The sequence below is a fragment of the Falco cherrug genome, chromosome 3 (assembly GCF_023634085.1).
Source record: "Falco cherrug isolate bFalChe1 chromosome 3, bFalChe1.pri, whole genome shotgun sequence".
Taxonomy (NCBI): Eukaryota; Metazoa; Chordata; class Aves; order Falconiformes; family Falconidae; genus Falco; species Falco cherrug.
Genome location: NC_073699.1, coordinates 109,694,111 through 109,722,066, shown reverse-complemented (window position 1 = coordinate 109,722,066; position 27,956 = coordinate 109,694,111). Strand labels below are relative to the sequence as shown.

Here is a 27,956-nt window from a genome sequence, read left to right as displayed (position 1 = left end):
GGCGGGTGAATCGGCAGCATCTGAAGGAAAAAAAGTAACCAGAGCTAAAAGGCGCTGAAGGTCCGTCCAGTTGTGGTGTTTCATACTGGCCCAGCTCCTCTGCAGTGGAAACCAGGTGGCTATCAGCAGCCATCACCCCCCTGCCTGGCACAGGGGGTCCCTGCAGGATGCTCCCTTCTGTCCCCCCTCTCCCATCCTTCTGTGGCTTCTTTCCCAGGCTCCCTGGTGCAGGGCTTTGCTCCCTGAGGCTCAGTCCCAGCCAGGGGACATCGTGGCCCAGGGACAAGTGTGGAGCCGGCGAGGCTGTGCTCAGCGCTGGCCTGGCATGGTACGGGGGAATATTATAATTTGCTTTTGCCTGTGCTTGGAGTGGGGCAGCTTGTAAGTTTTCACCAAGTTCTTTAAATCCATGTCCCATGAGTCAGAACTGCGTAAAGAGATAATTATTTTCTCCAAGAGGAGTAAATAAAGGCTCAGCTAATGGGTTTTTATTCATTCATCTATAAATCCTCGGCAGCGTGAGCAGAAAGATGGGGCCAGCAGCCCGGTGCATCCCGCCGGCATCTCTGCCAGGGGCAGCCAGCCCCGGTGCCTCTGCTCTCTGGGCAGGATAAATCAGGAGACAAGAAGGAGTGCTGCATCCTCCGCAGGTGGGAGAGGTACCTGCTGCACATCAAGGCAGGATTTTTCACTCCAAGGACATGTTTTCTGCTGCCTGAGCTGCTGAGGTGCAATGAGGTGTAGAGGTGCTCCCGGCAGGGCTGGGACCTGCTGGTCCCCCACTTTGCTGCCCCAGGGATGTGGGTTTTGGGGAGCTTTGCCTTGTGCATTTGGGGTGAACGGCTTGGAGGGCAGCATTTGTGCTTCAGGTGTGCTTGGTGAGCAGCCAGGTGTGTGTTATGGCAGGAGGGACTTAGTGAAGCGAGCAGAGCCTGGTGGCTTTTTTCGGGGGGAGGGTTTTTTTTTTTGCAGGGGAGGATTTGCAGTGGGGTGGGGAGAGCCCTGGTGCCCTGTGAGGTTGCCCATGGTGGAAGCCCATCTCCCGTGGGACTGTTGCTCTTGCTGCATCACCCAGGGTGTCAGACACCTCTCGTGTGGGCAGACTGCACCCACTGTGATCAAATCAGCTGGTTTTGAACTTTTGAACTCCAGCTTCCCAATTTGGAGGAGCGGTACTGCTGCTGAGCCCTGGGCTGTGCTCACCCCCTGGTTGAAAGCAGCCCGCCTCGGGGACAGGTAGCTGGAGAGTCATGTCTGGGCTGTGGTGGCATCATGGCCTCTGGGCTCTCCATGGCACTGGTAGCTCATTGAGCTTTCCGAGGTGTGCTGTGGTCCCAGGTGCTCTGGAGGGGACGTGGTGACCACGCACAAAGCTGTGCATGCAAGCTCATGCTCTGCCTGCTGGGCAAGTCTGGTCTTGTGGACATCGATGGGGCCACCCACGGCCCAGGCTGCACGTGTTGCCTGCCATAAATTCCTTGTGCATCCCAGAGCCAGCAGGCCATCTGCTGCAGCGTGACTGACAGCGGTGCAGGGTGCTGGTGGCTTCCCGTGGCTTGTGCATCTTGGCTGCTGGCCAGCCGAGGCTCTGGTAGGGTGGAAGCAAGACCTGCCGGGATGCTCTCAGGGGGCTCCATCTCCTGCAAGCGTGGGTGAGGAGCGGGGTGCTGTGATGGCAGAGGACCGAGTGCGGTGTTGGGAAATGGGAGAAGAGCAGCGTCCCCTTCTTCTAGTGCTCCCAGGGATTTGGGAGCATCCCTGGGGACTCAAGCACTCAAGCACGTCCCACAGATCAGAGCCCCTCCCTGAGCAGAGGATGGGACTGGAGCCCTCCAGAGATCTCTTCCCATCAAACTTGTGGGATCCAAGGATCATTGGGAGTGCAGCAGCAAGGGGAGGATGAACTTGCTGCTCCCTCACGTGTTTTCCTCCTGTAGACATTGATTTATAAAGGCTGCTTCATGCTGAGTAGGGAGTTTGGGGGATGGTGCATTCCCTGCACAAGACTTCTCGCCTGATTTCCCGTGTCAAGGCCAAGGAAGTTGTCAGGTAATGCCTTGGTCACCCTGTACACTAAATTCTGGAAGTGTGGTACTTTTATGAGGCTCAGGTAGCAAACCCTAAACCCTGCTGAGCTGTCGGTGTTTGCGCGTTTTTTGGTGCTCAGAGGATGCAGGGCTGCTCTTCTCTTGGCAGGGTGGTTTTGCACGTGGGAAGAGAGCAGGGATGCAGCCAGTGGATCCTTCCACACTCCCCAGTGCACACCCATGCAAAGAGCACTGGAGGTCTGGGGTGCCAGGGAGAAGGTGCAGACGCAGCGGATCTCAAGGGCATCCTTTCCCCACGGGGTCTGCTGGTGCCTGTGGGCGAGTTTGCTGCCAGGTGCGTGTCTCGGGGTTTCCACAGGCAGTGCCAACCACCGTAGCATCATTTCAGTGTCATGTGCTGGAAGGGTCTGGGGTTGCTGATCGGTGCCAAGCCAAAACCGCGTGTTGCAAGGGGACAAGACGCTCCATGCTCACTGATTTCCCCAGCTTCCTCTGCCTCCATTTCCCTGCCAGCCCCTGGAGAAGAGTGATGCCTCCTCTTTGTAGAGACAGGCTCTGGAGGAGCTGGGCAGTTCTGCCAGATGTGCAAGAGGCTTTAACCTACAGTGGGAAAAGGCAGTGAAACAGGGACCTTCCCAGAAGCAGGGTGGCAGTCTGCTCTTCCCACCTGTAGGGCATTCCCGATGGCTGGCCGTGCAGCGGGATGCAGAGGAGCCAGAAGCTCAAAGCTACGTCTGGCTGACATCCATGCTGATACCTCTGCTGCTTTATCCTCCAAGCTTGCTTGGGAGGTGTCACCTCCTTGACAAAACATCTGAGATGCAGAGCAAGGAAGTAACAGCGAGGCATGGGGAGCACAGGGCTGAACCGCTGGATTTTTGGCCTGGGGATCTCTCAGCTCTGGATCTGCCCTCCCCGGTGCTCGTTGTGTTGTCCTACAGCTAATGCCCCAGGCGTCCCTCTGGTTTGACTCCTGCCAAGATGCTGGCAGAGTTGTCTGGGCGACTGCTGCGGTTTTTGCAGAGCCGATGGGTTGTTTCTTCTCTTGGGGTTTGGTGATCATGCCCAGGGGACTGGAGTGGATTCTGCAGCCACCGTGACCTCCCTGCAGGCAGCACCTAGACCATGTGCTTTAGGCGTCCTCTTGGTCTGTGAAGGCTTTGCTGAGCGGCTGGAAATGTCTGCCTTGCTTTGCAGCAGGTTCCTGGGGCACTGGGGCATCTCCATCCCTGGAGCTCTCCCAGGCTCAGCTGGGCAAAGCCCTGGCTGCCCCAGTCTCGTGGTGGGGATGCAGCTGGACCAAGATCCCCGAGCTCCTTTCTGCCAGCCCTGTGGGATGCTATGAAATCATTCCCCATCCTTGGACCACACCGTCCCTGCTTGGTGCGTAGCAAAAAGTGTTGGAAAGGGAGAGGAAGGCTGTGGGTCCTGGGCCTGTCCTCACCCCACAGGTCTTCAGGGGCTCTGCTGACCACACAAAGGAGTTGCTTGAGAGCTACCAGTTGTCTTGGGGATGCTGCTGCTCTCAGGAAACAGCTCCAAAGTTGCTAACATGGTCGTGACACCACTCATCCCTCACCCCTGGATGGGGCGAGCAGCTGCCCAGGGCGCTGGGATGCTGCCAGCGAGGCGTGTCCGTGGCTCTCAGCATTCCCTGGTCACTGCTGGTCCCCAGCCTGGAGGCGCCTTGCCTGCTTGTTCCTCCTGGCTCTGCCCTTGTTTTGGCCCGCTGCGTTGGGGTGTCTCCTTTGCTGCCTGACTTCACACTTGAGCATCCTCAGGGACTCGCCTTTCCACAGCTTTGGTTGTATTTGCTTTTGGTGTATTTAAAAGTCCCTCTTTTTCTCTCCTTTATATTTGCTGGCAGTTGATTTTTTCATTGATACATCCTTTCGTAACTGTCTGCATCTTATAACTGCTAATTTACTGCTGCCAACTTCCCCCGGTTTAATTTATACAATATGTTTATTTTTACTGCAATTTTTTTCTTTTATTCAAAGCCAAGATAATTTTTAGCTAAAGACGCCTTCTTTTATGATCACAGATTTATGAGATTTTGGCAAAGCCTTCTTAAGCTAACTGTAATTGCTCTTCATTGTTTTTGTTTACATTTCCCCCCTAATCAATTTTTGCTAATAATCCCTTTTAACTTTTGGAAATTGCCCCTTTTCCACCTCTGGGTGTTTCTTTTTGGTCAGTGCAAAACTCTCTTCCCACATATGTGTAACCAGATTATGGTTGTCTGTACCTCGGCGAGTGCTCATCCTCGCTTCATCGGTGCCCTCCGCTTCAGCTGACAAAACAAGGTTTGCTCTGCAATTACCCACATCGGTTGTATTAATTTGGTGATAGAAATGGGTCTCTACAAGCGCTGGGGTCTCCAGGACCCCATCCCAGTGGCAGTACTCATCCCGTTATGAGCAGCAGAGCTGGCTCATAAACTGCTGTCACCTTCTCCAGGCACAGACGTGCAGATACAGCCCGGCACGGGCTCCTGCACGGGTCCCTGGACCCCCAGCTCCTTGATGCAGCCCTTGCAGGTGACGGCAGCTCTGCTGCGGTGCAGATGCAAGTCACATCTGTGATTTCAGCCCTGCAGGGGCTTCTCTGTCCTTGTGATCCCACAGCCCGTCTCCTGCCTGCTTCAGGGATGCTCTTGCCCAATGGAGGGCAGCCGGCCAGCTCCTGTTTGATGGGCAGCGCTGTGATGGATTGATGGAACGCATCCCTCGCCCGGGCAGGGCCACCAGTGAGCAGGAGCCTTGCGGCATCCCCTGGTGGAGCATCCCCTTGGTTCAACCTGCTGCCTGGGGTGGGGGGGGTGGGGTTGTGTTAGTGTGTATTACCCCAGTGTGAAAAAGAAAGGCCCCTCTGTGGTGAGGTGTTGCAGATGGAGTTTTCCCAAGGAAGGAAACATTTGTAGTTCACTAAAGATACCCACTGCCTGCAGCTGCCAGCACTGCGGTGGCTTTATCTGCAGCAGGGGGGCCTGGAGGGGACATAGGGTTTGTGTTCCTGGCGTGGCTGCAAGTGAACCCCCAGAGATACCAAAGGGATGGGGCCAGAGAGGTGCTCTGGCCTCGGAAGGGGCTAGAATGAAGCCAAGCTCCTTGGTGGAGTTTTGGGATTTCCTGCATCTGTCCTGGGGAGAGGGTCCCCGTGGCCAGGAGCCTGATCCGAAGCCTCCCCCCCCCAACCCCCCCCCTGCCACAGCCAGCCTGGGGCATGGGGCATCCCTCTGTGGCTTGGCAAAAACAAGCCTGCAGCTGGCCCTGCAGTTCCTCCCAAGCCATTCCCGCTTGGAGCTGCCAACCAGGAACAAATTTACAGGCTGTCAGTAAAAACAGTGAAAAGCAGGAACATCAGGTAGATGCACAGAGCCAGACGCGTGCGGTGGAGGGCATCCGCGTTCAGCCAGGTGCTCTGGGCACTTGGGGGGGGGATGTGAAAAGGGGTCTGGGGCTTTGTGGGCAGCACCAGCAGTGCTGGAGGAGTGGGCTGGAGGAGTGGGAGCATCTGCAGGCACTGGTGCTTGTGTGGCACAAGTCAAGCGCTGCTCGATGCTCATCTGGTGGGGGGGGCACACGACTTCCCACCCCAGCTCGCCAGGGCTGGTGCAGCCTGGCTGCCTGTGCAGCGTTCCCTGCCTGTCGCTGCCTGTCCCTGTGCTGCTGTCGCTTCCCTGCAGCCACCCTGAGCTCTGACACGAACTTGGTGCAGGGGACTGGCTGGAGCCAGGGATGCTTAGAACAGCCACCCCGGCTGCAGGCAGGGGCTGGTGCTGGTGGGGGGTGGTACACCAGTACAGCCCCTCCAGCCCTGGGCAGCAGCTTTCTTTGGGCACCCCTGTGCTCTGGGCAGCTCCCTGCATTGCTTTGCAAAGCCCTGGGCGTGGAAGAAGTTAACCAGGCTAATCTGCCAAGTTTGCTTGGCTGCACCAAGGGCTGGTCCTGGGCTTTGGTTCTTCTTGGCTGGGCCCTGGTGCTGCCTCCCTTCAGCCCCGCCGTGGCTCTGTGTGGCCCTGCCTTTACAAGCCAGGCACAGGGCTGTATGGCACAGCTGCCTGTCGCTGCATGGTGGTGGGGCTTTTGCTGGAGCTTTGGCTGTGTTTGGAGATAATATCTTTCCCCTGTAAATGTTATTACCCTGTATATGTTCGGGGAGGGGGGGGAGGGGGGGGAGGAGAGGGGGGTCACCATCTGTGTTTTCCAATAAAAGCAAATTAAAATTGAAGCCCATTAAAGATAGCTCAATTGGGATGCTGAGCGGGGCTCCAGAGCCTGCTGGGAACAAGTTGCTTGCGGCCCGTGCCACCATGCAGGGTGACAAAACCTCATTTAGTGCCAGCAGTGCTGGGAGGTGGGATGGGTGCTTGCTGCCAGCATGATTGCTGCTCTGGGTGGGGGTGGCCGGTGGTGCTGGCCCCAGGGGGAAGGAGAGGCAGAGCTGGCCAAAACCCCGTGCGCTGGGCTCACGTCACTCGTCCTGGTCCCCTCAGCGCTCGTTGCGTTGGATGATGGGCAGGGGTTAGCGGGGAAGAGGGATGGGTGTTTTGCAAGAGCCAAGCACGTGCTGCTCACCCAGTGATGCTCTGCAGCCTCCAGGCTTCCTGCTGCATCCCAGATCTCCTGAGGTCGCCTCACCCCTGTGCCCAGGGATATAGGATGCTGTGTCTGGTATTGAGAATGGGTCTAGGGTATCGAAGAGGACTAGGCGGTGCAGCCTGGCACCCTGGACATTACACCTTGTACCAGCTGGCCCCAGGGGGATGGGAGCACGTTATTGTGTTAGAAAGGAACTCATTCCCTTGGGAGTGCTGCAGCCAGGGGCTGCATGTGGCAGCCGCTGATGCACACCAATGGTAGCAGCTGCGTGTTTGGGCTCCAGCAGTGACAGCCGTGTGTCCATCCATGCCGTGGGGTCAGCTCTGTGTGGTGGCTGTGCCATGCTAATGGCCGGACTGGGGCAGCATGTGGTAGAAGCTGCCAGCTCTTCTGAGGCTGGAGCATCTGCAGAAGGAGCTTGTGGGCATGGGGTCTTTAACCTCCTGGAGCACCCCTGTGGGCCCCCCAGAGAGGAAGAGGGATCTGGGGGCTGTAGGGAGAGATGCGGTCCTGCTCCATCCTCCTGGGAGGTGGCTTGATGGGGAATTTAGTCTTTGCTGGGCTGATTCTGCTGGGGTGGATGAGGCTGGATGTGGGTGAGGACACCACCTGCTTAACCCTGGGATTCCTTCCTGCAAGGTGTCTCGCAGAGATGGGGTTGGTGCCGCTGCAGGGACCAAGTCATTAGCACTGACAGCAATGGCTGTTAAATGTCTGCATCTGTGTCTTCTCTGTGTGGCTACTGCATTCCCGGCAGCAGCAGGAGGGCTCCTGCTTGCTGGCATTTAGCATCTGCATTGTCTCTTCCCGGCAGCCTGCCCTTGGCTGAACTCGGACCACCTACAAGTCCCAGGTCCTTTTGGGACAGATGCTGCCAGCAAGGACCGTGGGTCCCTGGTGCTGCTGGACCAGCTTTCTGGGGGTCTCTGGTAGTGTTATCGTGTTTCGGCTGACCCCTGGGGCAGGCGATGTTGGGAAAGCGGGGCCGGAGAGGATGCACCTGCAGCGATGCTGGGGGGCTGTGGCAGCAGGCTGGAGCGTGGTCCTCCCTTGCAGCCAGCCTAACCTGCATCTTCAGCAGAGGCCCCAGGCTGAAAGATCACAAAATCTGAATTCCCAGCCCCAGCCCCTCTCAGCTGAGAGCCAGAGCTGCGCCATACCCCTCGTGGCCCAGCAGATGAGAGGGGAGATCCTTAGTGCTAGTCTGGATGGGCTGGTCAGCTGGGGGCGTCAAAAGCAGGATGTGTGCTTGGATGACTTGCAGGACCCCTGGGGCTGTTCAGTTGGGCTTTCCCCTTGGTTTTGAGCTTTCCAGCAGTGGAGCAGCGAGCACCATGCGGGGCAACGCCTGCGACAGCTGATGGCTTCAGAGGAGGGAGAAGAGCGGCTGGGGAGAGGAGCTGTGCAGCCGCTGCTCCCAGCGTGCAGCCTCTGGGTTGCAGCCACTGTCGGCCCCAGCTCCTGGCTCACCCAGTGTGATCATCACGACGTGTGATGTGCCCAACGCGCGGGCGCAGCGCTGCTCTGAGCCCGGCTTTCCTTCCTTCCCCACCTGGAAGGGCTGGGAGCCGAGGGACACGCTGCACCACAGCATCAGCCCTGGGTTTGGCCCCCTGGGGACAGGTCCGGCGATGCCTGTGGTCCGATGAGGGCTGGGGGATGAGAAGAAGGGAGTGATCTAGGTGGGAATGGGGAAAGCATAGCCCAGCTGATGGCAGCCCCTCAGCGTGGTGCGGGAAAACTTGGGAATTTCCAGTGGGGCTGCTGAATGGCTGTGCTGAGGGCAGGGCATCTTGGGGACATCCCTTCGTTTGACACCAGTCCTGCCTCCGAGTGTCATTAGCAGCTGAGCATCACCCAGTAGATGGGTGCTGAGCCCTACCAGCTTCCAGCACCATCCCCTGCTTCCCCGCTGGCTCTGGGGCTGGCTCCTGTTCCACAGGGCTTGCAGGCAGGCTTGGCTGATATCCTGGTGAGCTGAGGGGCCAGGAAGGCTCCATGGCTCCCCAAAAGTGGTGACATCTTTCCCTTGCCTGTGCTGCGTGGTGTTTCTGGGGTCAGGCCTCCCCGCTCCATGCTTTGCTAGCCCCCAGGACTATCAGCCTGGGGTGCTGGCTGGTGCTCTGGGTGCTGGAGATGCTGGACATCACCCTTTTTCCTAGGTCTGGCTGGACCTAATGTTTCAGAGAAGAGCATTGAATGACCAGGCACCTGACCGTTGGGTCCACAGCACCAGAACCACCAGTGCAACCCAGTACGGCTGCCCTTGGGGTGCCCTTTGGGGCTGTGGACATGGGGGCAGGATGCTGGTGGTCCCCATCCCAGCTCAGTCAACTGCCTCTTCTCGCTCCCTATCAATCACTCTCCCTCTTGGAGTTTAAGTGGATCCCTGAGTGAAGTATCCAAAATATCCTGTAGCCACTGGCTCACAATGCAGCGTGCTGTTCCTGCGCCAGCGGCTCGGCCAGGGGGGGGATTGGGTTTCAGTTTGTTCCGCTGGCCATCGGCCAGGCAAAGCAAAGCTTGGGGCTGCAGAGAAGGGCCACTGGGTTTGCTCAGCCCCTCTCAGCTCTCGCTGGCAAAAATATTATAATAAGGCTCCAGGAAAGCACAGGAGGCAGAGAGGGGGCCTTTCAACTTCTAGAAGGGTAAATAGATCTGCAGTGAGGGCTCTTCGGGGTGGGGGACAGACGGGTTTCTCATTAGCCCCCCCCACATGTGGGGATGTGGTGGCTGTGCCGGAGCCAGGCTGGAAACGTGGTTTCAGGAGCACGTGTGCCTGCGCGGAGGAGTTTGTCCCAAGCTGTGGCGTCTCCGTTGCAGATCCCGGTCTCGCTCCACCCAGCTGGGCTCCAGCACTGAGCCTGCCCTCAGCATCCCTCCAGGACTTGCTGAGGAGGCGCCTTAGGTGGGCTCCCAGCTCACGTCTGGGAGGTGGTGGTGAGGCACAGTCCCTGGTTTTACTCCCAGCCCATGGGAGAGGTCTGGGTGCTTCTTGTCTGCTCTGCATGCCCAGCGCTGGCTGTACTGATGCGATCCTGGGTCAACTGAGAAGTTCGCTCCTTGTCTTAAGAATATTGTACCAGGAGTAAAGTGCTGGCAGGTCTCCTGCCCGGAGGGAGGAGCTGGTGTGAGAAGTGAGAGGGGAAGGGAAAAAGTTGTGGGTGGAAAAATGAGGGTGGAGGCTCCAGCTATCTGTGGGGCTATTTATTTGTCCAGCTGTTTCTTTATCTGGATGAGTTTGGAGCCTGTGAATATGAAGGATTTGCCAGAACTTCTGAGAAACTTGGAGCCAGATGCTCTAAATTGGTCTAAATTGGCAAAACTCCATGGAAGTTATTTTTCCGGACACAGAGAAGTGTGTCTGCAACGTGCACAGCTCCTCTGTTAATCCCTTGCCCCTCCAACCTCTCTGCCTCCGTCGCTTGGTCCTGTCACTCTCCATCCCCAGTTCTGGCCATCCCATGCTGGTGTCCCCAGTCACCACCAGCATCCAGGGTGATCCCAGTCTTGTACTCCCATCCCAGATCTGCTCACATGGGTCCTGATGTGGCCAGATGGGAAAAGCCGGTGCCGCTGAGATCCCCGCACTCATCTCATAGTGGCTGAGCAGCAAGAAGACCGGCAGAAACGTTGGAGCCCCCCACCCAGGTCATTGCCATAGCAGATCATCGGCTTGGTGGTCTCTTAGCGTAGCTGTTGAGCATCTGGAGGTGGCGACGATGCATCTTTAGATGCAAAGTGCTCGTAGCAGGCAGCAGTGCCGGCAGCGGGCCCCAGCACTGGCAGAAAGTTGCTTATTGAAAGCATCTTCAAAGTGAAAAGGACAGGCACTTATCTCCTAACCGTCCCGTGGGGAGCAGTGCGGTTCCTGGTGGGAAGCGGGCCAGAGTTGCGTCTGCTGGTTTCGAGCAGCTGCAGATTTATTTATAATGCCATGGGTAGCATGTGAATCTGCAGATAAACACGCGGGAGGGAAGAACACAAACAACAATATTGAGAAAATGCTGCTCTGGAGAGAGCATTTCACTGAGCTGCAGCTATCACCAGCCACCAGAGATGGGCCAGGGGCCAGACACCCACCCCTGCCGCTCCTGTGGAGCTTTGCTCCGTGTCATCCCGTCATTGCTGGGGGGTTGCTCTGTCCTGGATGCCAGGCAGGTCTTTATGGCAAAGGATCAGCTGTGACAGCGAGTGAAGCTGCCAGATTTGCTGGTTGAAACAGGCACCTTGTCCTCTCCATGGCTGGCAGGACAGGGCTTGGGGCTGCCCATCCAGGAGTTGGTCCATCTTTGTTGTCCCCAGCTGGCTCTGTTGGGTGCATGGAGCACAGAGCAGCCTGCGGGTGGGATCAGGAGATCTGCTGGGGGAGAGGTGGCCATGGCACCCTACCACGCATCACCCATGTGCTGCAAGGGGCTGAGCGCGCTGCGGGCAGCCCCGTTGGGACTGCTGCGGGTAGAGGAGCTGCTCTGGAGGATGGTGGGCTCCCATTCCTTGGGGCTTGCCGTGCCTCCTGTGGGGCTTGTGCCTGTAGCAGAACTCTATGACTGACGCCTTGGTCCCTGGAGTTACCCATCCCTTCAGAGATGTCTGTGAGTGTCTCCTTCATGGCCAGAAGGAACCGAGGCAACCTCCCACCCAGTGTGTGCTCCTGTAACACACGCTTCTCCAGCTCAGCTGGGATGGGGAAAGATGCAAACTGTCCAAGATCTGCTCCTCTAGGCAATTACTCTTCAGGGCAATGTTGTTTTCCACGTTTCTTACTGGGTTCAGCTCCCAGGCAAAGCTGTAGCTGCTTTACACGCTAAGGAGCTGTTTGCTGCTACTTTCTGCAGGTGTAGATCTTTGCAATCATCCTTGCAAACTCCTCTTAGATGAGCTTCTGCAGTCCCACTGCAGCAATAAAACCCCCTCCAGCTGGAGGAGGAATAGATCCCAGGGGAGCCTCAGCCTTTCTCTTGCCTGGCTGAGGTGGGTGGTAGGGCCATGTCCTGCTCTTTTAAACCCTCCTGGTTTATGGGTTGCTAGTTTGGACTCTGTGCCAGTGCTTTCAGGATGGGATGTCAGAGCAGGGCTTGGCTATGTCTTCAGGGGGCTTTCCTTCTGCTGCAGCCTGCCCACCGCTGCCTCTGGCTGTGGAGATCTGAGCAGGTCTCAGCCTGGGGGAGAGGCAGAGAGAAGCCCCTGCAGATGAGGGGTATGTCGGTTCATTGGACATCACTCCTGATTTTGTTGGCTGGAGACAGGGATTAATATACTTTCTTTGTCTGGAATATAAGAAACTTCTCAGGAATGAGACGGTGACCTTCCCTGGAGGACCATGTGGCATCCTTGACATCAGGTGGAGCGTGAGGGCTTGTCCTGGCTGGGTATATGGGCAAGATAACTCTGTGGCAGGCTGTTATTTGGGCAATAAAATCTTTTGAAGTCTGCCATCGATGGAGGATGCAGCAAACCCACCGTTGAAGCCCATCTTGGCTTCGCATCCAGTTTTGCAGTCGGTGCGCCTAACTGAGTTCACTCCCATCCATGGGGACCAGTTAGTCATAATTTTCTGTAATTCAGGCAACTATTACTGAGTGTTAAGGTGCCAGCCCATCTCCAGATGGCCAGTAGTTCGGGCAGCGGTTTGATAGAAAAGCTGTGCAAAACGGGGAGCATCGGGATGCTAAAGCTGTGTGCAATGGGGGGCTGCAGTCTGGGGGTCCACCCTGTACAAAGGAGGTCGATAAACAGGAGCTTCAAAGACAGGGACCTATTTTAGGGTGGAAGAAGACGGAAGCTTGGCTAATTTAGTTGTCTTGGAGATGGATTCATTTGCCAGCCTTAAGCACCGTGAGAGGGAAAGAGGATTTTGGATAGCAAGAGTCTTTGTATGAGAAAATCTAATAGCTGGCAGCCGGATGGTGTAAATTCAGGCTAAAATTGGAAAAACCTGCTGAAAACCTGTGAATTTCTCCTTGTCTCCTGTCAAAACGGGATGTCCTTGGGCTGGCTGGGGTAGATGCATAGCTCCGAGGAGATGAGGATAAGGAGAAGGGATACTGAGGATAAGGAGCAGTGGCGAGGGCTGTGGGCAGCGTGCTCCGCAGTAGTGCACTGAGCACAGCGTTCCCATTGCATGGAATTTTTGTTAAATAAGAGACTCTTAGAAATGCAGAATGCTTCAAAATACGATTTTTATTTGGGGAATTATTTATACTCTTTTAGAGTGTATCATCTTTTACATTATTTTCACTGCTATTAATATACTTACTATGCACCGCTGTCATTGACAGTGAAGATAAAGTAAAAACAAACAAACAAACAAAAACCCAAACAAAAATACAACAACTTAAATCTGTTAAGTACTGCAGCTTCCAGCTAGCACTGGGTGAAAAATGGTGTTTTCCTTTCAGATCAAAGTGCCACTGGTGTTTTAATGAAAAAACCAGGTCCTCTGATAAAATAAACACTATTATTGAACTATGTAAACAAATATTCGGTTTAAAAAGAAATTTCATAAATCTGAATGACAGCATTTCTGGACTAGCTGTTTTCCAGAACTCTTCCTAGTGGGAAAATTTGAAAAGAACTATTTTTGCTTTTGACTTTTGGAATAAAACCAAATTTTGAAATCCTGGTTTCCTGTGAACTGGAAACCGCTGGCTCTAACCAGGAGTAACGAACAACCCACAGTCTGAAAATTATTTACTACCAGAAGTAGGTGCAAGTGGCGTATCTGTGCCAAGGCACTTTCTGGCTTGCCGATGGGAGAAGAGGAACCCACGTGTGCTGTTGGGCAGTGTGAAGAGCAGTCATGTCTGCATCCAGGCTTGTCTCTTAAAGGATGGGTCTGCTCCAGGCTGAGCTTCTCTTCCTTTGTTTTTGGTCAATGGAGTGAAAGCAGGGAAGATGGAGATGCTTTTGGGGGTTGATGGCAGGACGCTTGGCTTTTTGGTGGTAAGGAGCAGCAACAGGACACAGTTACAGCCAGTAGTTCCCCATCTCTGTTGTGGCCACGGGAACTGGCACCATTTGATGTATTATAGGATGGTGACTGGAGATCTCCACTATATTGCGGTTCTCCTGGCTGGTTGCTCTCAGTGAGCTGACCTTACGTCTCATGGATAAGGTGCTTTTTCTTGAGAACATCAGTGCCTTAAAGCTGGACTGTTCCTCTGCTTGTCCTACGTTAACTAGGAGGGCAGGGAAAGTGAGGCTGCAAGCCAGATTTCATGTTTGAAACTTGTGTGTGTGCGCAATGGATGCTTTCCAGCACCCCTGCAAATGCGGTTGGTATCCCGTGTGCATGTACTGAGATCAGGGGCAGGCTCACACTCTCCCTACGGAGCAGAGGGGTATAATTCCTTCAGTATAATTCCTTCTGTGGGCATCACATTGGTCTCAGCCACAGAATCACCAGCCTGTGTAGTCTGTCCCACAAGCATCACACTTTTTCCCATGCCCAGCCTCGCTGTGCTGAAACCTTTGGGTGTGATTTCTAAACTGCATCTCCTAAACACTGGAATATCGTCCTGTTCTCTTCAAACATCAGCACTGGGCACAGTGCAGAAAAATCTCGGTGTTGCAACAAGCATGTTGCATGCCGACCTCGAGGATGGACAGTTACGCAGATGGTGGAAACCAGTCCTGGTCCAGTCTATTTCTGATGGGGCTGTCTGGCCAGTTTCTGTGCTGGATGGGGAGCAACCTACACGTGTCAGCCCGAGTACTGGGGTGCCATAGCCTGAGCATCCCTTCTCATGCTGTCAGTGTAGGTACGCCAGCCTATAGCTATTTGGGATGGAAAAAAAAAAAAATTCTGGAAGCGTGATGAAGGATGAGGAAGCTTTGCTGCCTGCGTGGCTTAGGGAGGCTTCTCCTCTGCTGGTCGGTGGTAGCATTGCCTGATTTATTTCGACCCAAATCATCTGGAAAACCAGCTTTAACGTTGGTTTAATTTTTTAGTACTTCGAAGTCCTAAAAGTGCTGTTGCTGTGTGCTACTGCATCACAAAGGATTCTGCCTACCGTGCAAAATGCTGGGAAAAAACTGCCCTGCTTTTGCACAAGAAACTGAAAGGTGATGGAGGAAAGCTGCTCAGGCTGGGTTCGTTATTTCTAGCAGCTGTGGTACCCTGATTCTGGATTTTGAGGAGGAAAGTCCTGCTGGGCTGGCGGGTGGAGGAGGACGTGCCCCATGCATTGCAGGAGACAAGGCAGCCAGGGAGCAGTGGGTGATGGATGGGTAGAAGGAACGATACCTGGCTCTGCCCCAGCTGAGAGCTGGCCAGGGGTCTCAGCGCAGGCTGGGCTTGGAGGCTGTGGTCCTGGGCTGGCTCCTCTCCGCCTCTTTCCCCTTTGCTAGCCTCAGGCCAGTCACCGGCCAGCCACTGACTCCTTGTTTCACCTTCCCCCTGCAGAGACGCTGATGGACTCTACAACAGCCACGGCAGAGCTGGGCTGGATGGTGCATCCTCCGTCAGGGGTGAGTTAATCCTGTCGCTTTACAGGGGTCTGGGGTCTCCTGCTGTGCGTGAGCGTAGGCGGGCTGGCTCCACAGAAGTCACTGAAGCAAAGTGCCTTGGCCACGTGGAAAGGTCTAGTGGAAAGAGCACAAAGAGGATGACAGTTAGAGTTCCTGATAGTTTTCTAGGAGGTGACGCTTCCAAAAAATACCCCAGGGCTGGAGGGGTGTAAATCTCACCCTACAGCATCAGGCCGGCGGGGTGCTGGAGGAATCATGCTCTCCATAAAGCCGGCCTGCAGCCACTTAAAAATCAGAGGGCGGGAGGGAGAAAATGCCAAGGCCACTGTCGTCTGTCCCCAGTGTCTCACTTGTTATCCCATTGCCTGTCACCTGGAGCAGAAAAGGATGAGGGCGCTGGCCTGTGAGGCTGCACCTACAGCAGCTGTTTGATCAAGTCCTGGAATGTCCAGCATTCCTGGCATCCCATGGAGGGGCATTTGCTGGCTCAGCAACAACTGTCGTTCTGCTTTACCGGTGCCAGGAGTCCCCTGAGCCACATCCCAAGACCCCCCATAACAAGCTCCTTTAAAGAAGAGCTTGGACAAGGCCGTGCGTGTCTGCAGCACCCACGGCACAAAACCGGAGTGGCCTCTGCCACCTCCGTGTCTCATGGGGCTTATGTGGGGCATCGAGATGCTTCAGAACATCCTGCCCAGCTCTGGCCGGCAGCAGTGTGAAGCCCCCGTGCCCGCCACCCCTAGACCTGCTCCCTCGTGCTCAGATGGCCTAACGCAGCTTGGCCAAAGCCTGGAGATGCTCCCTATCCCCGTGCTCGGAGGTGGTGGCTCAGGCTCCATCCTGCCCTCCATCCACCCTCCGCAGGGGCTGGATGAAGACATTTCTGTGGACCTCACCCCAAGGCTGACAGAAAGCCCCCTCCCCGAGCCGACTTGGCAGAAGAAAAGAACCGGCCGCCCAAGGCCTCCATCGGGGAGATTAAACCCGGCTCCCCAGCAGCCCTGCTACGACGGGGCATGGGCGCTGAGCACTGGTCCCCCATCACCATGATAAAGCCCCACGCCTGCCTGCCAGCCCGGCTGCTTTGCCAGCGCCGGCCAAGGGGGATGACGGGCGCACAATAGGCGGGAGCAGAGGTCAAGTCTTTTTCTCTCCTCGCCCAGCCTTTCTTGTTTGCGGCGTTTCCATATGTAAAGCACGCCTTGCTCCCCGCTCCCCAGCCCCACGGTAATGAGGCCTGGGCCTGCTGGAAGCCGTCTCCCTGTATTATTGTGCTGCCTTCTTCTTTTGAGCTCCCGGCATGTTAATTAGAGAGCGAGGAGAAAGGGAGAGGCTTCTAATTAAGCATCGAGGAAGCGCAGGGGCTGGTGCACGGGGGTGACTTTCTCTCCTCGCTGAGAAAAGGGAGCTTGGGAGCTCCCCCCCGCCCCCCCCCCCCGCCCCCTTGCTCGCTGCTGCAAGGGTGCAGGAGGATGCTGAGGGTCCTGAGTCTGGCCCCTGTGGTGCTCCCAGGTCCCCTGGCCCTGTCAGGATGGAGATGTCCATCTGGGAAGTCCAGTGTAGCCCCGGCATCACTGGTGGGATCTCCTCCCATCCCCACCTCCAGGCAGGTCCCTCTGGGGGGCCATGGCATGCATCATGCTCTGCAATGTGCACGTCACGGGTGCTGATGCTGTGGTGCCTTCACGGCTTCTCCCAGTGCAGCCTCGTGCCCACTGGTGGGACAGGGCAAGGCATCCTACCCATGGGTGGCTGGCCAGGTTGGGTGCAGCCAGCATCATCTGGAAGACAAAAGCTGATGGGTGCTCCACCTGTTTGTTGCTTCTTTGGTGAGAGATTCTAAAGCCCAGACAGTTGCTTTTTCTCTGGCTGTTGAGCCCCAATACTACATGTAGGTGTCCCCATGCCCTGCCTCCACTGTCTATGGTTCAGCCCTGGGCTGTAGGGGCTCTCCTTCCACCACATGCTCTTCATGCTCATGCCCTGAGCCCTCCCTGGTGTGGGTGAGGACAGGGCAGCACTGCACATCCCTGAGCTGGTGACTTGCTGTCTCAGAGCGGGTGTCAGGAGTGGTCCAGGCGAGGGAGAGCCACATCAGAGGCAGAGCAGGGGAAGGAATTGTTTCCCTTGTCCTTTATTCCTTCACCCCGCTCCCAACCGGTGCCCTAAAAAATGGGGAGATCCTGCAATTTTCCATTATTACACCAAATTTATTTCTGCAAAATAAAGCAAATGATTCCCCTGCATTTTGCAGGGATGCTCTCCTCCTCCCCCAGCAATGGCAGCAGATTTGCAGCCACTGCCAATCAGAAGTGGTTGGAGCTGTTTGGGGATCTTCCCTGACAGCCTTCTGTTGGGCTGTTAGCCTTGACGTGCGAGGAGCAATCTGTCTCCCATCTCGTGAGCCTCCCTCTGCAGTCCTGGGTGCCTTTGTGAGACCTTTTGCAGGCCAAGGGGCTGGGGCTGCTCTGCTCCTGCAGGGTTTTCCCTGTGGATCTGGGTCCTGGCACTGGTGCTGGATCCGGGCTGTGCTGCTGCCGTGCCCTGGGTGTCACGATCCTGCATCCAAGGCAGGGTTGTGCTCGGGGTTTCACGTCTGTGGGAAACGGCTCAGCTTCCACTTGAGCAGGTTTATGAACAAGTTCATGGGAAGCCATTCCAGCTGGCTGGAGCCGTGTCACACGCTCGCTGGACCCTGGTCCCTGCCGCCAGCATCACGAGGGTGCTGCAGGTGGGGAGGGGGCAGCATGGGGAGGTGCTTTGCTCTCCAGCAAGGTCCTGGGCTGGGGAAGATGTTCTGGTGAGCCAAGTGAATGGTTCTCCTCCCACAGAGACCCTTTCCCGTCTATACCTGCCACAGAGGAGTGGTTGGTTGCAAGCTGCAGCTCTGCCCTTCCCTGCTACATCACCCACCCCAAAGTCTCCCCATCCTACAAAGGATGGAGACAACAAACACGGAAGGTTTTGGGGAAAAAAAGAGCCTGGGGAAGGGGCAGGGAGCTGGACAGGGCCGGGAGGTGTCTCAGCAGCTCTGAGCTCTGTGGATACTCCTCCAGAGCTGGCAGTCAGCTCTTGGTCAGCTGGGGGGAGCTGGATTGAGCTTCCCATGGGGGAATATGTCAGCTCTGAGCTCTCTTGCCAAGAAGGATGTTCCGGCCATGCCACAGCTCGTGGGACATCCCATAGATCCAGTTTAGGACAGCTGGGACTGCGACATGTGCACAGCTGCAGGAGGGACCCTAAAGATTGTTGGCCTTGAAGGGGCAGGGATGAGGGCTGCCAGGGGGTCTTGCCCAGCATCTCCTCGTCTGGGTAAGCTGCGGGGTCAGCCGGGCTCCCGTAAACCTTCCCTCCTGCCTCTGGGGAAAGGCCACTGGCTACTGGCCCGTGGCTCAGCCGGCCGCCTGCACCGGTGCTTGGGCTGCAGCCGGTGAGGAGGTTTTACGGCTGCATTACACGCTCCTGAGAAAGCAGGTCCTGTCTGCCACGTCTGTAACTGTAGCGGTGCGATGGGAATACATCTGCTAAAGGCATCGTGTTACTGTGCTGGGAGGCTGTGCCGTACCGCAGCCCACGGGCAGCAGCCCCTGCTAAAGACATTACGGCCTGCAGGGGAGGTGCGTGGCCCCACCGTGCCCTGCCACCTGGCAGAGATGCTTTAGCATCAATCCGGGCATGGACCACGGTGCTGCTGCAGCGAGATGGCCCCAAGCTCTGCTGAGGGCTTGGGTCACCTTGTCCCCGCGGTGCGGAGCCTGCCTGGTGTGCAGCATGGGTCAAATCCTGCCAGAGCAGGATGGAGGCTCATAGGTACAGGGTGCTGGGCTTCTGGGGCTGCCTGGGTGATGGGGTGGACGTGGTGTGGGGCAGCTGGTGCAGGCAGAACCTGCCTGCTTGGCACGTGGGGGGGTTGGGAGAGGTGAGGTGGGTGGGAAGCATCAGTTCAGTGCAGCCCCTTGACTTTGTGTGTCCTGTCCGCAGTGGGAAGAGGTGAGCGGGTATGATGAGAACATGAACACGATCCGCACCTACCAGGTGTGCAACGTCTTTGAATCCAGCCAAAACAACTGGCTCCGGACCAAGTATATCCGGAGGCGAGGAGCACACCGCATCCACGTGGAGATGAAATTTTCTGTCCGGGACTGCAGCAGCATCCCTAATGTCCCAGGCTCCTGTAAGGAGACTTTTAACCTCTATTATTTTGAGTCAGACTTTGACTCGGCCACCAAGACTTTTCCTAATTGGATGGAGAATCCTTGGATGAAGGTGGACACGATCGCTGCCGACGAGAGCTTCTCGCAGGTGGACCTAGGTGGACGGGTGATGAAGATTAACACCGAGGTGCGCAGTTTTGGACCTGTCTCCAAGAATGGTTTCTACCTGGCCTTCCAGGACTATGGAGGCTGCATGTCCTTAATCGCCGTCCGCGTCTTCTACCGCAAGTGTCCCCGTGTGATCCAGAATGGGGCCGTCTTTCAAGAAACCCTCTCAGGAGCAGAGAGCACCTCTCTGGTGGCAGCCCGGGGGACGTGCATCACCAACGCAGAGGAGGTAGACGTGCCCATCAAGCTGTACTGCAATGGGGACGGCGAGTGGCTGGTGCCCATCGGCCGCTGCATGTGCCGGGCAGGCTACGAGTCGGTGGAAAACGGAACCGTCTGCAGAGGTAACCGCTTGCCTTCGGTCTCGCTCAGCACGCTCACCTCGCTGCCGACGGGCTGTGCTGGTGGCGGCAGTCGGGGTTTGCAGCTGGGTGCTGCGTGAGCTGCCTGGGAGTGACCTCCTTGAGCAAGGCTGGGAGAGAAGCACGTGGGGACGTGGGAGAGGAGCATGTGTGGGGATGCTGACTCCGTGCCCAGCTCCTCAATTCCTGCCCCAGGCTCATCCAGCCATTGCAGAGCCTCTGCGTTACCTCTGGGTCCTCAGAGCCACCGGTTCCCAGGGTGCTGGCCAGGGGCTGGTGCCCTCCGTGTTCTCCAGGTCTTGGAGGGACACACATGTGTGTAGCCGTGGTGCGTGCCACCCATCTGCAGTCACCTCCCAAAGCACTATGGCCGTTCTCACTTCGGTTTGTGCCCTGTGCCTTGACGTGGGCTGAAATGCTTCTGGGATGAGAGGAATGGCAGTGAGGGCACCCAAGGGTGATGTGGTGGGAAGGAGCAAGTTGTCTGCAGCGTTTTCCTGCTGAGGTGCGGGATGGTCATGGGCTGTTTGGGACCAGGCTCACCTCTCCAGCCTGGAAACCTCCAAGCTCCTGCAGTAGCTGGAGGTCTCCTGCCCCTGCAGATGTTGTCCTGCCCTTGCAGATGTTCAAAGCACACTCCAGGAGTTCCTGCTCCATGAGCTGAGCACCATGGAGCCAGCGTGGTCCCCGGCAAGTGAGAGGCTCCGCACTGCTCTCCCTGGAAGCACTGTGCCCAAACCCATCTCCGTGCTCCTCCCAGTCACGTGTGGGCTCGGGGAGGTTGAGAAAGGAGTGCTGGGGGTATTGGGAGAGAGGTGGGGACCTGAGACTTGCCTGTTTATTGGGCACCTGTGGCTGTACAATGCATAGAGCAAACTATAGCGTTTAGCAAATGGACTCCTCTCCCTCCCTGTCCTGGATGAACATCAAAATCCCATGACAATTTCGATAGCATCAGTGCACTCCGAGCAAAGCTGGGGTTTTTCTGAGATCAATTATAGATACATGGGTGGGCACTGCAGAGTGTGAGGAAGGAGCTTTGTCTCCTCGGTTCTTGCTGTAGGAAGGAGTGGCTGGGCAGCACCAAGCAAGGTGTGCTGGTAGTGGGGAGACGGGCACACCGGAGAGCGGGATGGACAGTATCTGGCCATGCTTAGTTGGGTCTGCAGGTTGGATGGTCCCCTTGGAGAGGGAACCATGTCTCCTGCTCTTGGCTGGGCTGCTCGCGTCAAACTACAGATCCTGATGTGCTGCAGGTGTCGTGTCACATCCGTGCTTTGAGCTGCTCCTCCCTAGGGCACCCAATGTCTCTGGCCACCAAGCTTGGGGTGACCAAGTGTCCTCCAGCTGTGGCAAGGACGGTGCTGGGGAGGGGGGCAGCACAGCAGTACTGCTGCAGCGCAGGGTGGAAAGGGGGCCTGGCTAATCCCAGCCTCAAAGGGAAGATGGGTGTTTTATGACACCCAAGTGAAGCATTCGTAGCAACACCAGAAGGCCAAAATGATTCATGTCAGCTTTTCCATCTCAGGGTTTTTTTTGGTTTTTTTTTTCCCTGAGCAGACCCAGCCCTGCACAGCGCTTTGCTCTGATGCAGCTACAGTTTCTTGGGGCTCCCTGGTCCTGCTGCCAGCCCAGCCAAGGGACAGTCCCTTTGCATACCTCAGGGCTCCTGGGGTGCCTGGTGCAGGACCCTGTCCCTGCAGGATCCGGGGAAGAGGCGGAGTGGGCAGGAGCAGGGGGCCAAGGTGGAGGGAGCGAGCAGGAGGGAGAGGCCAGGTCTCCTCTTTGTCTGCACAGCAGCAGGATTTTGGGAGGTCCGTACCTCAGCATCTGTTTCTCCAGCCGGTGCTGGCGTGCGCCTGGCCCCGCACTCCCCGCCGTCATTAATCACACGGTGGCCGGCAGCCCACCGTCTCCGTGGGGCAGCTGACTCCAGGGCTGCCTTCCCCTCCCTTCCCCTCCCTTCCCCTCCCTTCCCCTCCCTTCCCCTCCCTTCCCCTCCCTCCCCCTCCCTTCCCCTCCCTTCCCCTCCCTCCCCCTCCCTTCTCCTCCCTTCCCCTCCCTGCGTGGGGCTGTGTGACTGGGGCTGGACGGGACCCCGGTGTCACGCCAGACTGGGTCACACCTTCCATTTTCCCCAGCAGAAGAAGAGCAGGGACTGGGACGAGAGGCAGCCACACAGCTGTCCGGACAGCCCTAGCACCCCCATCCTCTCCCAGCCCCCCCAGTGAGCCCCACAGAGGTCTGGGGAGGGGGCTGCTCACCCCGGCTCAGTCGGGCAGGGACAGGGCTCCCCTCCCCAGCTCATCTCGGGAAGGACCTGCGGGATGCAGCCCTGCAGCCATGCCCACCCCCATGGTGTCCTTGCCCCCCCGTCCCCCCAGGGGCAGCGCACAAGCCGCCTGGTTCGGGGGACTGGCTCGTACATGTGGCCGGCAGGTTTTCTGCTGTTTCGCAGGGTGGGAGGGAATCTGGGCTCCTTTCCAGAAGCAAAACAAAAGCAAATCCGAGCTGGCGCTGGGGGCGAAGGAGCTCTCGCACAGCTCGGTCACCCAAACAGGACGTGGCGGGGAGCGTGGGGGACGCGGCTCGCTGGTCCTGCCCCGCTGAGGGGTCCCGGTGGAAAAGGGCATCCCAAGCGATGGCCAACTCCTCTGTGCAGCTGCAAGGCGCTGGAAGGAGTTGCTCATTTTCTCCGCTGGACTTCTCATCTGGCTAATACGGCGCAAGGCTGCTCACGGCAGTGTACACAAGGGATATTTATGGAGGAAGTTCATGCATCTAACAGCTTAAGCTCTTCTAAGCTTGCAGCCCCAACACAAAAGGATTTGGGGGCAGTTAACAATTCTGTGTGGTTAAGAGATTTTCATTTTGCTGGGCCTTGCTCGCCAATCCCGCAGGGCCCTGCGAGGGGCTGCCTGCCCGCTCCACTCCACTCCTCCGCTGGCTTCCCAGCTCCTTTCCGCGCTGGCGAGGGGCTCCCCGCACGCGCCTCCCCCCCAGCCAAATACGCCCAGGCCCATCCTCCCTGCTTCACCTTCTCCTGCTCCCTGCCTGCATCTTTTTTTTTTTTTTTTTTCTCTCCATCTCCCTGTTCTTTGTCTGCCGCCTCCCCCCTTCTCCCCCGCCCATCCCTCCCATGCAGCATATTAAGCGCATTTCTCTACCTCCCGTATTCATTGGCTCCCCTCTGCAAGAGCAGAGGCAGAGCTATTGTGCTGCCTGCTCGCTCTTTTCGCACTGGACAGTTGACGAACGCTGCCTGCAAGGGTCTCTGCCTGCTCAGGGATGGCAGATGCTGGCTGCTGGTCCTGGCTGTTGAATCCTGCTTCCAGCTCTGCTCCATCTTGGGCGGGCAGCTGCTTGGTGGTGCTCCTGTGGCAATGACCGGGGGGTGTCCTTGTTTGACCCTGGTAATGTGGGATGCTTTTGCCCTGCAGAAGCTGGTGGTGATGCTCTTGCTGTCATGTAGCGTCATCCTTTGGGGTCACAAGCGTTTCTGAGGAGGGGAGAAGCTAGTGACATGCTGGGAAGAGGAGAAACCTGGTCACCTAGGTGGTCTGTAGAAGATCCAGGCTGCCACCTGTTTTCTCCAGCTCAAGGAGGGAGCCTGTGGGGAGCCTGAGGGCTCAGCAGTGCTCCCCTTTGGAGCCTGCCCTGCCTTCATTCTGTTCCATCCCTGGGGTGCAGAGCCAGGAGAGAGGATGTGAGGGTCCTGACCCAGCTCTGGCACCCAGCCTGGTACTGGTCCTGTCCAGCCCCACTTACACCACAGTCCAGCTCCACCAGTGACCCGGCTGGATACTCCCAGGTCAGCTCCATCACTGATTCTGCCCAAGTCCAGCTCTGAAAGGGGAAGGGTGACCTCTAGGGTTATTGCTCTAGTGGGCTGGTATCCGGGGTGTCCCAGTCTGGGGCTGTATGGGGCTGGCTGGTAGGTTTTGGTAGGGCTGTGCCCTTGCAGATGTGTGTCCTACAGGTGGGCTTCGTGGTGGGCTTCCCTGCCTGTACTTGCATGTTACTTTGAAGTCCAAGCAGCTCCACCATGTGATGGGGATGTGGGCGCAGAAGCAGTGATGCGCACCTACATGTGTGTGAAGAACCCCGAGCTGTTCCCTCACCACAGAGGTGTGGGGAGCAGTGGGGGTCTGTCCCAGCTGTGCTTGGGTTTTGGAGGGGGACAAGTATCTGCTAAGGGCTCGGAGGGGCGTGCAGCTTTCTGATGTGCTGGAGAAGGGTATGTCCTAAGTACGTGATGTTTTGAAGATAAGAGGCTGTTTATGGCTCCATGCCTGTTTCGGGTCTGAGCCTCCACTGATAATGCTGGACCCAGCCAATAAATTGTAAGGCCCTAGGGGTAATTAAGCTCTTACAGGAAGCATTCCTGGTTGAGCTGGAGCAGATGCAGCCAATAGTGATGTAAATGTTTCCAGAGATGGAGAATTGCCCGTTAAATGCTTCCAGCGGTCACTCCTGCCTTCTTACCCCTGGCATTCGGACCTTGGTGAACACACCTCTGCTTTCCGTGTGCCTGTTTAAGAGTAATCCTTGACCCCCTGGTCCTCTGGTAAGGTTTTTGGCTTTTTTTGTTTTTTTTTTTTGTTCTAGCTCTTCCCGTCCCTTGGTGCTGCTTTAGCCTTTCCATTGGCAGATCCAGCATCCACATCCAGGATGCTCACAGTGATCGGCCGAGTGGCTGCTCCAATTTCCCTCTTCCTACATCCCCCCTTTGCTTTACCCATTTGGGCAATGATGTTTCTCTGGGTGCTTTTGAAAGGTCCTTGTTCTTCCCAGTGGGACTGGGAGCAGACAGCTGCTGTGGCCCACATCCTTATCCCTGGAGGTGTGATTTGACGTGTATTTGTACTGAAACGCACATTCCTTGCTTGTGCCCCGCTCACCGAGGCATCCGGATTGCTGTGTATCAGGAACCCATCATCTTCAGTATTTACCACACTACAACTTCCATGTCATCAGCTAACTTTATTGGGAATGCTTTGGGCTTTCTCCTGGGTCATTGATAAAAATGTTAAATAGCCCAGAGGCACGAACCAAATTTGTTGGCTCTAGTAGAAACAGACCTGCTTTCTGCGCATTCCCTGCTTAGATCTCAGACCGTAGCAGTATCAGCTTGCCAAGTTTTAATGCATTGAATATGTCCCACAGTGTCAGTGGACCCTCTAATTTCAGAATCAAAATATCATGTGTTACCAAGGGAAATGCTCTGCAGAAGTTTGGGTGCATTGCATTAACGCTGTTACCTCTCCAGCCAATCTTGTAATTGCATCAAAAAAACATGCAAGGCTAATTTGCCTTAATCTGTTTTCCATAAATGTACGTAGGTTGGCACTGCTATTACTGCCTGCCTTTAATCCTTTGCTGACCGAATCCCGTAGCTGGCACATCCTTATTTGACTGGTACTGACGTTGCAGTGGCAGTCCTAAAATAGCCAAGACTGCCTCATTTAACAAATGGCTTTTTCCTACATCTCTGAAACATCCTACTACTTCACGGCGTGTGGAAAATGAACGTTAACTGTCCGCTGGTTCATCAGCCATCTCTTTAAAACTCTTAGGTAGATGCTCTCCTGACATACTGATTTAACAATGTTTAACTTTAGTAGCTGCTATTTAACATCTTGAGTTACTGCTGGAATGGAAAGTATTTCACCATCATCCTATAAGATGATTACATCACCTGGCTTCTTCCCAAGTACAAAACAGGAATTTGTCTGCCTTTTCTACAGGATTGTTGACAATTTGAATGCTCCCAGCCGGCCGTGGCTCGATGTCATGGTGGATACTGCGTTCTGGGCTTCTCCTTCTGCTCCCTCTCTGCCTGGGAAGCAAGAATACGGCGTCTGTCTTTCCATTGCTTTAATTCTTTTCCCTCCCGCTTTTTTGCTGATCTCTCCATATCGTGAATCCAGTGAGGGCTGTGGTGGGGATTGCAACTGCTTGGTGCACCCAGGAGTCGGAGGAGGTGCCAGCTTGTCCTCTGCACGTGGCTGGCTAGTGTTTGGGCTTCTGGAGCTGGGAGCAGGACTGGGGGAGCCAAGCAGAGCCAGGGGGCATCGGACAGGAGACTTGAAGCATTTATTTCCTGGTGGTCCCAAGTCCTACGAGATGCTGACTTCACCAGGAGGGTCACAGGTGGTCCAGGAGTGGGGCAGGACACGAAGGAAGGAGATGGACGAGTCTCCTCAGAAGGAGAAATGCTGCTTCTGAGGGAGTAGACCTTGGTGGCCAAAAGCAGGCAAAGGAAATGAGAACTGCTTCCTCGTTTTCTTTCAAGACAAGGGATGGGTCTGAGACCTTCCACAGAAGTCTTTTGTCTGTAGAGAAAGGGAGGAGATGAGGTCTGCCAGAAGAGGAGTGTGATTTTTGAACAGCAGGAGCATTGCAGAGCCCTCCCAGCCCTGTTGTGAAGGTGTAGGAGAGACCCCCGCAGGATGCAGGAGATCCCCCCAGAGCAGCCCACTAGGAGCGCAGAGGGGAACAGCATGTTCTCCTTCCGTAGCATGGGCAGGCCATGAGTCCCTTGGGTTGGAGGGAGGGATGGAGATCTCAGGTCCAGCAAAACCCACTGGGAATTCACTGATGGGAACGGTGGCCATCCCTGGGATTTCCTTTTGCATTGCTGCTATCTGCCCTGGTCGGTGCTTCCCAGTCCTTTTGCACGAACCCTTTCTTCTCTCTGCTCAAGATATAACCCCCCAGGGCTGTGGGGAAGGTCTCTGCTCCCCTTCCTGCTTTGGGACAGGTCATTCCCCCCATCCTTACTCCCCAGGCATTCTGTTGTGCTGGGATCAGCGAGGAGCTGGGTGAGAGCAGACCCAGAGGATCTCCACCGCGGGGTGATGTCCTGGCTGCAGGGGCCGAGCCCCATTGTAACACGGGTGCTTTCCTGGAGCTCACACCTGTCCTGATAAGAAAATCCCCCCTGACTTATTTTTACAACAGCATTTTGGATCAAATACCACATTCCTGGTCTTGCTACGCCCGTGTGAGCGGGGACCAGCAGCATCCCGTGCCAACACCGGGGGAGAGCAGCGTTTATTCCTGCTTTTCCTCACTCTCCTTCATAAGCCTCCCCCTCCTCCCTATTTTTTTTTTTAATTCTGAGAAAAGTGGTAAACATTAATAGGAACTGGAATGAATAGCTGCGATCCAGGCCCAGGCTTCCAGGATTTTAACTCATTATTGCCATAAAATGAAGGGAATGTGGTTTTTACTGTTCGCTTTTCCTTTGAATCAAAGTGCTCGGAGATCTGGAGGGCAAGGAGGGTTTTCCCCTGAATTCATCAGTGCTGCATCGTTATGGGGCAAGAGGAGAATGTTCTTCATTGTGTGAAACCTGAGGAAAATCGGAGAAAATGCTACTTTTGAGGATTTCTTTTTCATTTGGAATTTTTCTGCGAGTCGGGCCAAAGCTGAGAGATACTGAGAAATGCCCTCAGACGTTCTGCACTGATTTAAAGTTATTCGGATGTCAGATGATCACTTTGTAAGAGCACAGTTGTTTTAGTTTAGCAATACAAGGTAAAAATCTTACAGCAAATTTAATCTAGAAGCCATGATTAGCTTAATTAGCTCCAGGGAAACTCTTTATTGTTCCCCATATGCCTTAGAAACATAGTATATCACTTGAAAGTATACATAAAAGTCCCCATAAAGGTTAAGAGATGGAATCAAAGTATTCATAGCTCACACGATGGCTGTGTTTACACAGACCAGACTTCAAACAACATTAAATTAGGTTTGGCCAAGCAAAATACGCAATTTTCACATTTTGGAGGAGACCTTAAGTTCAGTGACACCGAGCCGTGATACCCCGTCCTCGCGTGGGTGGGTGTTAGAACTTAAACATTGTAAAGGAAGGAGGTGCATGAAGGATGCGGAGCAAAACCGGGCAGAAATTAAAATTAAAAAAAAAAAAAAAAAAAGAGAGGGACAGGAAAGAAGGGGCACAGCCCAGCAGATGGTGGGGTGTGGGCAGCAGCTGGTTGAAGGCTGGGTGGGCTGTGGCCATGCTGGAAATACATTTACAAGCCAAACAGGCTCTGAACCAGCATCTTTGACTGCCTCCCTGCCAGCAAGCTTCAGCACACATCCTCCTCTGAGTGAGTGGCAGCCCCGTGCCCACCT

At 55.7% G+C, this 27,956-nt stretch overlaps 1 protein-coding gene across 2 annotated transcripts in view; it reads left to right on the top strand.

Annotated features, from left to right (window-relative positions):
• EPHB2 (EPH receptor B2) overlaps positions 1-27,956 on the top strand; it is a 129,132-nt gene that overhangs the window by 25,412 nt on the left and 75,764 nt on the right. For both annotated transcript variants that reach the window (XM_055705716.1, XM_055705715.1), the window contains exons 2-3: positions 15,060-15,124; positions 19,106-19,790. In XM_055705716.1, the coding sequence (XP_055561691.1) occupies positions 15,060-15,124; positions 19,106-19,790 (750 nt within the window). The remainder of the gene's footprint in view (positions 1-15,059; positions 15,125-19,105; positions 19,791-27,956) is intronic.